Source organism: Coptis chinensis, chromosome 9, assembly GCF_015680905.1.
Source record: "Coptis chinensis isolate HL-2020 chromosome 9, ASM1568090v1, whole genome shotgun sequence".
Classification (NCBI taxonomy): domain Eukaryota; kingdom Viridiplantae; phylum Streptophyta; class Magnoliopsida; order Ranunculales; family Ranunculaceae; genus Coptis; species Coptis chinensis.
Genome location: NC_141464.1, coordinates 29,216,238 through 29,227,596, shown reverse-complemented (window position 1 = coordinate 29,227,596; position 11,359 = coordinate 29,216,238). Strand labels below are relative to the sequence as shown.

Here is an 11,359-nt window from a genome sequence, read left to right as displayed (position 1 = left end):
ATAAACTCAATCAACACCCTCAACCAACAAGCACCAAAACAGAATTATAAAAAAACACCAAGTGGTCAAAAAGGGAGACCAATATCCTACTAGCTTATCCGGAACCACAAAACACTGTCTCTTAATAGACAAGAGATAGGCCTCGTGCACTTCTATGACTTCATCAAGAGAATCACCACGACATACCTTCAAGCAGAAGTTCGAGCCAGAGTTGTGAAAAACCCGCATAAAATTGATAGAGATCAAAGGTGTCGGTGCATATATTACTTTCTCAATAAAACCGAAAGAAATTAAAATGGAAATTTACCCCCGCCCATGACATATTGGTGAAAACCATCCACGAAATGGAGAAGTTTTTGTTCCACTAACCAATGACGTTTGTGGTTTCTTGATGGAGTGCCCCTACCCTACAAGAGGGATATTAACTATTTAACAACCGTGGAATATCTTGGGTATAGTGGTATCCGAAACTCCCCACAACAGTTTATATGGAAGAAATCAAAGGCAATGCCGTGATGTATTAGTTGCAATCTGAAGAATTAAAAAATAAATAAAATAGAAATTTATGTTTCCAAGTCTAGTTAAAATTCTAAAACGCTATAGAAAACAAACCTTCCACATCCACCTCCGTGCTCTGTCAAGAACAAATTTTGCATGCTAAAAAAAAAAGGTGGCCATTTGATGATCAACTGAAAACACAAGTTTCTATATAAAAATTGTACCTGATTATATTTCTTAATTGCCTCTGAATTAGCAATAAGCTCAAGGGGCCAAGGAACCTGTCAAAATAAACATTAAAATGCACTTTAAAACATCAGTGGTTGAGTAACAGGACCATGATTAGCATCCAAAACATCATGATTAGCATCCAAAACATCAGACAAGTTCTCAAACTAAGTTATCGCAAGAGATAAACTAGTACTTGCTTAATGAAATTAAATAAAAATGAAAAAAAAATATTACCTTTATTTTCTTGCTCGCGAGAGAGAGCTGGAAAGGAAACTAGGACGGAGAACGAGGGATGGACAAGAGACTGCTGGGTGGGAGAGCGCGCGTGGTATTAGAACGCCGGTGAGAATTAGTTGGGAGGAAGAAGGTGAGGTCTCTTCAGCGTTTTTGTGAGACCGACTTTTTCTTTTTTTTTCTTCTGTTTTTTTCTTTTTTAACCCTAAGTTTATTTTCCTAGGTTTAGTAAGTTAATTCTTTTTGGGATGGAACTTAAAAGTATAGCCGCCCCCCGAAATCACGACTTTGAATTTCATGGCATAAACAATTACTCGTGTCACTTATTTATTTCGATAATTTATTAATTTTTTTACACCCAAAAGTGACACAACAAGGCAAACCAGTAGTGTCACATTCAAATAATAGGACACAAAAAATAAAATTACTTGTACTACTTTTCCTAGAAGTAACACATCAGCCCTCATTCCATAAAAAAATGACACATCAAAATTCTGTGTCACTTTTTTCTAATAAGTAAGTGACGCGAGACAAAAAAACATAAGTGACACAAAAAGCCATTCTTTTAGTAGTCCAATGAATCTATTTCAGAGAATGAACCTACGATGGAAACACCAAGTTCAACAATGTCACCATCTAAAAAATTGGGAAACGAGAAAGTGGACCTACTAGTTGTATCACTTTTGAACCAGAGTGAGACATAAGTATGTAAAAAATAACACATTAAGTACGCTAGTTGTGTCACTTTTGACGTATTTATGTCTCGCTCTGGTCCAAAAGTGACACATTCTTAATGTAAAAATAACACATTAAGTACGTCAAAAGTGACACATTAAGTACACTAGATGTATTACTTTTGAACCAGAGCGAGACATAAGTACGTCAAAAGTGACACATTAAAGACACTATATGTGTCACTTTTGAACCAGAGCGAAACATAAGTACGTCAAAAATGACACATTAAGTATACTAGTCGTGTCACTTTTAGACCAGAGTGAGACATAAGTACGTCAAAAGTGAACATTAAGTATACTAGTGTCACTTTTAGACCAGAGCGAGACATAAGTATGTCAAAATGACATATTAAGTATACTAGTTGTGTCAATTTTGGAAGTGACACATTGAGTATACTAGTTGTGTCACTTTTGGAACCAGAGCGTGACACAAGTACGTCAAAAGCGACACATAAAAGTGGTCAGTTGTGTCACTTTTAATAGATATTATGCCACTTTTTTCAAAAGTGAGACAAATGAAAATAATTTTTTTAAAAAATATTTTCTCATTTTTGTATTCGATCGTATTCATTTCTCAACCTGCATCCCATACGTCATAACTAAAATCTCATTAACCTGCTTTATAACAGAAACAACATCCACATATATTTATCAAATCATCATAACCAAAATCACTTTACCTTGTTTTATGATATGAAAACAATATCCACTCGGGAAAAAGAAACAACATTATATTCAAAACAATTAACTTCTATTGATTTCATAGATCAAACCTAATATCTATTATCCAGTTTGACTCCCAACAAAATAAGTCATTCCAATACCAAAATAAGCACAATAAATTAAAAAAAAAAACGCCAACGCTATCCTATCAATATATTAGGTTGTTGTGCACACTTCCAACACTAAAAAACCTAGCTGCTATCTATTCATCTGTTAATCGATCCATGCACCTGCATCATATCATGAAGTCGTCATTCCACTATGACTAGTTTATAAAATTAAAAAACAAGTTAATCAAGAAAGATATATTGCACAAGTAAGAAAAAAAAAATCGATAAGAAAAATATCTGCAACATATATAAATACTTAAGTCGTCGTATATGAAAAGTTAAAATAACTAACGCAAATAAGTTTACCAAATTATTCATACCTCATGTAGAAGATAATGCAGCTACCATTTAACATTCTCTTCTCACACACATCCATCAACTTATCTTTTGAAACTAGTACTTCCGCCATCTCATCATGGCTTTACATACTCGTGATCTAGGATATTTGGTGGCAAATCATGCAAAGGACCACGAGGAAAGCTTGTTCGGGACAAGATTTCTGCAGCATCTGAATTTTTATATTTCTCATCTCCTTCTTTTCCTCCTGAAGCTAAATGACCACACACAAAGCAGAAGCTTGTGCCGCGCAGATAAAATCTAACAGATACTGAACCTTGTACAGAAAGATTCATATACAAAATAAGAAATCTAAAGTTTCTACAACTTTTGACTACATTAAAGTTGCTCAAAATTTCATTGATTAAGCGAAATCAACTTTGTGCAGACTTAACTCAAATGAGTATTTAAAAGACTTTTTTAATGAAAATAGAAAGAACAGTTTAAAATTTTTGCTATGCTTTTAAAAACTTGCGTTAGTAGGAAATAATACCAAAGAAATGCAACAATCTGATGAAATGGTCCTAACATCTAAACCAAGGATCTAGACAAAGCGCCATCCACATATTCAGAACTCAAATTTACTTATACTACTTGTCTCAAATCAACATATTAAGGTCTCTTCAGGACAACCACTTCCACTTCCCCTTCCCCTTCCCCTTCCCCCAAAATACCAGAGCCACTGTCCATAACATTATGATGAACACCTACAGGTTCCACCCATTTCTACCTCTTGCCCCTCTAGAAACCTTAAAAACTACTTAAGTGCATAGTCACTCCCAGTATGAAACATAAAACTCATTGGTCAGAGAGAGTAAAAAAATCAAGAATCATAGACTAAAACAGGTTAAGCCAAAACTCATGCTGGTTTAAAACAATACAAACTAGTAATCACAACGATATCTAGGTCAGTAGGTTAATATTTGCATCCAGGCCATTTAATCCATTAATTATATAAGTAAGGTCACTTGACAAAATCTTTGAAATACAAATGAAGTGGGGTAAAGAACGCACCCAGAAATTCAATGTTTCAAATGAAGCTCCAAAAGATAAATTTAAGACTTAAAGGTTTTACATTTGGAACGTTCCAAGCCTTAAGCTTCCCATAAGGCAAACCACAATTTGTTTAAAAATTGTAAACGGGTAAAAATCAAACTTATTTAAAATCTTAACCCTCTCAAAGACTAATCAAAGGAATAATATGGAATTGAGAGGCAGCAAAGAATAAGGTGAGCAAAATCAATCGAAAAACTGATTTTTCTCAAACAATATATAGATGTGAAAGATATAAAATCAAGAAAAAAAAACAAAATTTCTTTTATTTTCGGAAATCATGTAGCCGGAGTGGGAGGAGGGCAAACCTTTTTCCACCAAAAATATCAGAGATAGATTTCGCGTTGAGTTTCTTTGCCCCCTGTTGATGAAAATAAAGAAAGCGCAGGCGTAAATACGGACTGTCTTTTGTTCTTTTTTCCCGATGGGGCACTTATAAGGCACGTGTGCGCAAGGGGTTTGGAAAATTTTGCTTGTGTCGCTTTTGTTCAATTTCGAAATACGGTAAAAAGTAGATATGTCATTAAATTTACCAAAGTGACACATTTAATTTCTCTATTTGTGCTGCTTTTGACGTAAGTGACACATAAACATAATCTCTATGGTCACTTTCTAAAAATAAGTGACACAAAAGACTTTCGTGTGTGTGTGTGTGTCATTTTTATTCAGAAAATGACACAAAGTTTAAAAAAAAAGTGACACAAAAAATCCTTATAACACTACAAAAGGACATGATGGCAAGATGAGACTCTACTACCTTGCCAGTCTGGTTCCTGTTTATATCTCTTTGGGATTGTAATGTGAACATCTCACACTACACCTACTTTTTTGTTTGTTTTTATAGTATAATATTGTGTTTACTGAGCAAAAAAAGAAATAATATGAAAAAAAGTTCATCTCGAACTTGATATGCATGCATGGGTACGTGGCTTTCATATTGTATTGTTGTCCTTGTGAATCTGCCTTTTTGAATGTTTGCATTTGAGCATCTTCAATCCTAACACATTCTTGCCACTATCTCTCAAACACTTTCTTGCCACGATCTCTCTCTCACATTCTTGTCACTATCTGTCAATCACTTTCACATCATGTGTGTAGGGAATACCAAGTCTAACAATGCCGTATGCTTACTTTTTTCGATTTTAGACATAATTTTTAATGATTTATTCAGCTTTCTCCATTTTCTCCATGTGTAAAGACTTGTTTAAGCCTTTCTTTTGTCACAAATTCACTGCGTTACTTGAACAAAAATAACGATCACCAATTTGTTGGATTCTCATACTGTTTAACTGATGAACAGGATAGAAGGAGAATAGAGAGTGAATTCTTTGGTGGAAAGCTTCGTGGGGTTGCTGCAACAAATGCACTTGAGCTTGGTATTGATGTTGGATACATTGATGCAACTCTTCATCTTGGCTTTCCTGGTAGCATTTCTAGGTGAGCTAACTAGCACATCAATTTGTTGTCCGTTTTTCTGTAGTACTATGCTGCATATTTTGATTGGACACTATTTATATTGCTATTTAGCCTGTGGCAGCAAGCTGGAAGATCTGGGAGAAGGGAAAGACCATCACTTGCTGTATACGTTGCTTTTGAAGGGCCTCTTGATCAGTATTTCATGACATTTCCTGAAAAACTTTTTCGGCGCTCAATCGAGTGTTGCCACGTTGATGCCAAAAATAAGCAGGTATTACAGCGACATGGATTTTCGTCCTTTTTTTCTGCTCATATGGAATTTCAAATTACTTTAGGCTCGTCACTTTTGGATTTGCTTGAAACTATGTTGAGCTTCAATTTTCTTGAAAATACTACCGTTTATTCATAACATCTTGTTTTGTAGGTTCTTGAACAACACCTTGTTTGTGCAGCTGTTGAACACCAATTGAGTTTTCTCCATGATGATAAATATTTTGGCCCTTCCCTACATTGTTCGATTACAGCCCTTACTAAGAAAGGGTATCTGAGTTCTGATCTATCACGTGATTCTCCAGCCAGAATATGGAGCTATATTGGTCATGAGGTCTCTATACTATATACTCTAAAGTGTATGATCGGTTATAGATTTTGTGCAAATTGTAAGATATATTCTTTCTTTTCTCTTTTCTGCTACAGAAAAGACCTTCATATGGAATGGAATCAGTATCCGAGCAATAGAGACTGAGAAATACAAAGTGATAGACAAAAAAACAAATGAAGTCATTGAAGAGATTGAGGAAAGCAAAGCGTTCTTTCAGGTAATAGATAGTTCTGAATACTTGATTAGTAAAGTTAGTATATACTTCCATATCTGGAATTTGTTCAACGGGAACAAGAATTCGTGCATTTGCCTAGGTGATTTATTCTTCTACTTTTTAATTTATATTTCCTGGATACAATGTCTTTATTATAGGCTGTTTATTGTGTTTACTGATGCCATCTCATTTCTAGATTATTGATACCCATGAATGATCAATGGATAAGTATTTGGAGATGCCGTTTGTTTCTATTCAGGTTTATGAAGGTGTTGTATACATGCAGCAAGGGAAAATCTACCTGGTCAAGGACACTTGAGAAAGTGGACACCTATGACAATCCTGCTGATATGCTGACTAAGGTTGTCACCGGAGTTAAGTTCCAACACTGTTTGGACTTACTCCAAATCCTACATGCTTGATAGAGCCCTTTGTGGGCATGGCCCTTAGGGGCGGATGGACTGCGAGTTTCTGGATGGATGTGTTTTTGTTGGATGTATTCAACTTGGTTTTATGTGTTAAAATCTCACCGAGGTGGAGAATTATAGTGAAAAAAGATGTTTTCTCATTCTAGTGTGAAGGGTGCGACCCGCGCTCCATTTACACCAGGGCAAGGCGCGACCCGCACTCACGCCTTTGGTGACTTATAGGCTCTTCAGCGCGACCCGTGCTCAATTTTGCCTGGTCGAGGGCGCAACCCATGCTCTACCGTATTTCAGCACGAATTTGCCCTTTTTCGAAAGTTTTCTGAAATAGTATAAATATACGTTTTTTCTGTAGAAACCTAACTTTTCCAAAACAAAGAAAGAGAGAGATTATAAGTGAACAATTCTTTGTGAGTTGAGTGTTCATTCTTGTGAGTGAATTGTGAGACTTGTAATATGTTACTCCGGACATCTAGTAAAGCTTGGAACTCGTAATGTGGACGTATGCAAATTGCCGAACTACGATATATCTTGTCTTGTGGTTTGTTCTTCTTTTACATTAATTATTTTACTTTAGATACTTGTTATTTGATATTGAGAAGTGTTGAGATTACTTTGGAGGGTGTTGAAGTCTTGTCTAATAAGAAGGATCGATCCTTGTGTAGGATTGATCTATTGTAGTGGGTAACGTTGTTTCCGCAGTGTTATATTCACAACAGTTGTAATTGGAGTAGATAGAAATTGTATGAGAATTGAAAGCAAATGGTGAGAGAGTTGTGTGAAGTAGTTGCTATAAATTTGTAATTTCAGAAAAACTAACCGTTTCTAGCCGTTGGGGTGTCTGGACTAGACAGACGGCAGAGTTTATGCCGTCCATTGCAATTTAGTGTTATCCCAAACTTAACAGCTGTTAAAAGTCTTTATTGGACTGGTTTTTCGAATTTGGGTTGTCAAATTTGGCTAGGGCTGCTAAAGGGCCTATGTGGCACCTTTTAGCAGCCCACTATAGCTGCTCCCCCATTGGACTTGCTGTAAGGAAATTCCTCCCTGTCGACAGTATACAGAGAAAATGAGAAAGAAGTTGGATATGCATATGCACCAACTTTGTGCAACTTACCGTATAATTTTGTCCACAAATGTATGTGAGGCTGAACTCTTGGAAGGATGTCATGCCTCAAATCCATTGGTTTTTTCATGGATTCCATTTTAATCTGAACAATTTCTTTTGCATTTCCATGAATAAATTTGTAAGAAGGGCCTTTGATTCCTTGTGACAGCAACAACTTTTGTATTCTGAATAGGAAGCCACCATGTCCTTTAAAAGAACTTGATAAGACTCGCAAGCAAGTACAGAAACAGAGGAATTAGGATCAAGATTTTCAGAGCTTCCACATGCAGTAATCACATCCATCCTGTTAATAAAGTCAACCTCTAGTTAGTTACATTTCTGGCTATAGATGTGTGAGCATTTAAATTGGCTCTTTACTGATGTTATTCTACGAATTATGAAGATGCCGTTTTAACTCTATTTGCAACCGTCTTCGTACTGATCATTCTTTCGGTAATGTCCGACAGAATGTCTTTGCGTAGTTGGTGTCGCAAAAGGAATGAAAGTCCCTACTTGCGTGCGAAAAAAAATGGCTCTATTTGCAAGGGAAGTTGGAATAGTGATGCCTTCACATGTCACACATTCAAAATTTCAGAGTTTTGCATTTACCATTTCTTTAAGGAAAAAATGTGTCATCCTGGTCTGCTCTGCACTCAGCAAATTGTAAATTGTGTATTTAGTTTGTTTTTAAACCTCTTTATATCTAGAAGCTTAGGTTGCTCACAACTGGTGCTAAGCAGTGAAAGAAACCTTATATGCCAGTCGCAGCGACCTAAGTACTGTACTCTCATCTCCTCGTCATGGGGTAACAGCCATGATATGCCAGTCGCAGCGACCTAAGTACTGTACTCTCATCTCCTCGTCATGGGGTAACAGCTATGATATCATGAGATGGAGTACAAAGTACAAACCACGAACCAAACACGTCATCCTTCACTTACTCAGTTCCTTGCTTAGTCATCCAGTCAGCTGTATATGTCAGTAGATTCTCAATACATTTTCACTAACTTACGGTCCCCATCTCCAAGCATTTCATTGACTGCTCCTCTCACTGGATGCATCTTGAATTCCTCCTCGAGTAGTTGTCCAAAGTTGTACTGCATTCCCTTAGATTTCCACAGGATGATCACATATTCACATACATACATGTCCGTAGCCAAAAAACACCAATTTTGGTTAAGTTCTCTAGTATTAAGCATGTGTTACAATTTTATCGCCCTTATTCACCAATTGTTTACTGTAATAACATGATCACTGAGTCACAGTGTGGAATATAATTGTGTTTCGCAGTGCTTTCAAGTGCATTTTACTGGAAAGAACTCTAGACTACTGACATTGGAATTTATTCCTTTTTGCATCTAGTACCATTCACCAAAGGCATAATTGGGGATACCTTGACAGGAATGTGCTGGCTGGCTGCAAACACTGATAAGTTCAGGTAATTACAAAATCTATTCTTGACAAGCTTGTCAGTTTGTCAGCTGAATATGCATGGTTCTTGATTATGGAGATTTTGTTTTTGAACAGCTAGTTTCAAATCATGTAATATAGTTTATCATAATTTATACCTCATGATTAAAATCCCGATTCAGATGCATGGTCTGATCATTCTCCCATCTAGTACTGGCATTTTTTTGCATCATATACATTCACCAACAATTAGAGATCTCAAACAATTAACATGAGAACCCAAATTTTGTTCATTAGTAAATTAAATTGTCGTATTTAGTAAGTATTGAAGACCAATATGTTGCTAAGGATTGTGATTTTAGAGAGGTTCCGACAATTTATATCAAATGAAACATGGGTAACATAAATGGCCGGCGACCACACTCCTTACAGGCGCATTGGAGGTGGGCTATAACACCCCCGTGTTTTAATTTTACTTTTCCTATAATAATAATAATAATAAGAATAATAAGAATAATGATAATAGATAAAACTAGATATATGATAAGTATCAGCTTAGGGATAAAAGTCCCGTAAGTAAAAATAGATAAGTTTCAACTCTTATTTTCGGGGAGGTTTTTTTAAAAAAAAAAAAAAAAAGGTTTCTCACGTAGAGTTTTGAAGGAAAAACACAGCGAGAGTTTTAGAAAAAAAAAATAGAGTTTTACTGAAAGAAGAAAAGGTTTTGAACGAGGAAGATCGTCCTTTCGCGCAACAGTCGATTTCGGTCTTTCGGGATTTTTCCCGTTTTCGGAAAGCTGTTCGGTTTATAAACAGTGAGTAGATATTTTATGTTTTTATAAAATTCTCGTTTACTGTAGATTGCATGAGGCTGGAAAACATATGATTTTTTACTGTTCAGTTGCTGTTTTAAGATTTAGTTTTATACTGGATACTATTTAGTGTTAATTGCGTATACATTTTGATTATCGTTTGAAAAACTGTTTGTCTCCGAAAACCTACCCGGATACGTTGAAACAAAACGAGTAAATAAATTGATTAATGGTTACTGTAAATGTCGTGGTCGAGATAGGTAAATATATATGCGTTTTTGAATGGACTATGATTGTTTGGTTTATGGGTGAGGTCGGGTGTAGAATCGGTGGTTGGATGAACTGTGATGGTTAAATATTGGTTTGGTTGTGTAATGGAGGTTGGCAGAGGGGCTGTTGAAGCTTAGAAGCTGGCTGTAATGGCGGCACAAAGAAATTTCTCAGTAAGTTATGTGAACATTGTTGGTTTTGTTTTTGATGCATGCTAGAATGATGATTGATGTCGGGGAAGTAAAGGTTTGATGGTTGGGTTAATGTGTATGGTTTGGGGTGCTGTTGGGAGCTTTGGAAGGGCATTAATGGCGGTCGAGATCTAGAATTGGGAGTGATCTCGACAGTGGATAAAAGGGAGTGGTGTGTGTATGAAAGATGGTTGGTTTTTGATGGGGAGTCAAACTGATATGATGAGGAAGGGAGGAGAGGTGGCCGGAAAATGTGAGCTGGTGGTGGAGGGGATGACCGAGATTTGGATCCGGTGCTCCCACTCTCACCTGTTCTAATTCTATTTCGGTTGGGCTTGGGGCTTGGGCTTTAGATTTGATTTGTTTGGTTGGGCCGAAATCAATAAGTTGTGTTGGGCCGAAACCTAGTAGTTTTGGGCCGGTTCTATTTTAGTTTTAGTTTTAGTTTTAGCCTTTGGGCTTTTTGGGTTAGAGGACTTTAGAATTTGGTTGACTTTATTTGTTGACCAGAGTTGACTTTGACTTTGACCGGGTTGACTTTGACAAGTTGATCCAGTTTGACTTTTAACTTCAGATTATGATTCGGGTCTATTAATATAGGTCTAGGGCTATTAGCATGCTTGGCTTTAAATTAAGACTCTTCTATATAATGCGTGTATTAGATTAACTACTATGTGATATGTCAGAACTTTTTATGATATACGACGTTATGACACTTAGACATCGATATATTAATAACGCGTAAACAATAATACAAGAAACAAGATACTCCTTCGTTATCTGAAATAATATATGCAATAAAATTCAATAATGCGTAAACAATTTTACCGCACCCTTTTAGAACTCTCCATGCTTCAAGTTTTAGATTTGAGTTTTATGACTGATGATGTTATATGTTAGGTGGACATTTATTAAATGTGTCATAAATGGCCCGTTAGCGTTATATATGGGTATTCATTGAATGTACCATGAATGACCCGGGTATTCATTGAA

At 36.2% G+C, this 11,359-nt stretch overlaps 1 protein-coding gene and 1 long non-coding RNA gene across 3 annotated transcripts; one reads left to right on the top strand and one right to left on the bottom strand.

Moving 5' to 3' along the window:
• Nucleotides 1-306: 306 nt before the first annotated feature.
• LOC147475458 (uncharacterized) lies at nucleotides 307-4,387 on the bottom strand. 2 transcript variants are annotated; one of them, XR_015207235.1, is made up of 5 exons: nucleotides 4,228-4,387; nucleotides 2,851-3,137; nucleotides 964-2,650; nucleotides 723-779; nucleotides 307-407 (listed from the first exon to the last, which is right to left on the bottom strand). It is a non-coding gene; the product is annotated as an uncharacterized LOC147475458 (long non-coding RNA). The 2 variants fall into 2 exon arrangements; XR_015207236.1 differs by having other exon boundaries at nucleotides 2,851-3,143; nucleotides 4,228-4,383.
• A 620-nt stretch (nucleotides 4,388-5,007) lies between these two features.
• LOC147475457 (ATP-dependent helicase hrq1-like) lies at nucleotides 5,008-7,111 on the top strand. The gene is made up of 6 exons (XM_086585422.1): nucleotides 5,008-5,040; nucleotides 5,091-5,356; nucleotides 5,447-5,606; nucleotides 5,760-5,939; nucleotides 6,032-6,153; nucleotides 6,410-7,111. Exons 1-5 carry the CDS (start codon nucleotides 5,008-5,010, stop codon nucleotides 6,071-6,073), a joined length of 681 nt encoding a protein of 226 aa, XP_086441548.1. The 3' UTR covers nucleotides 6,074-6,153; nucleotides 6,410-7,111.
• The last annotated feature ends 4,248 nt before the right edge of the window (nucleotides 7,112-11,359 follow it).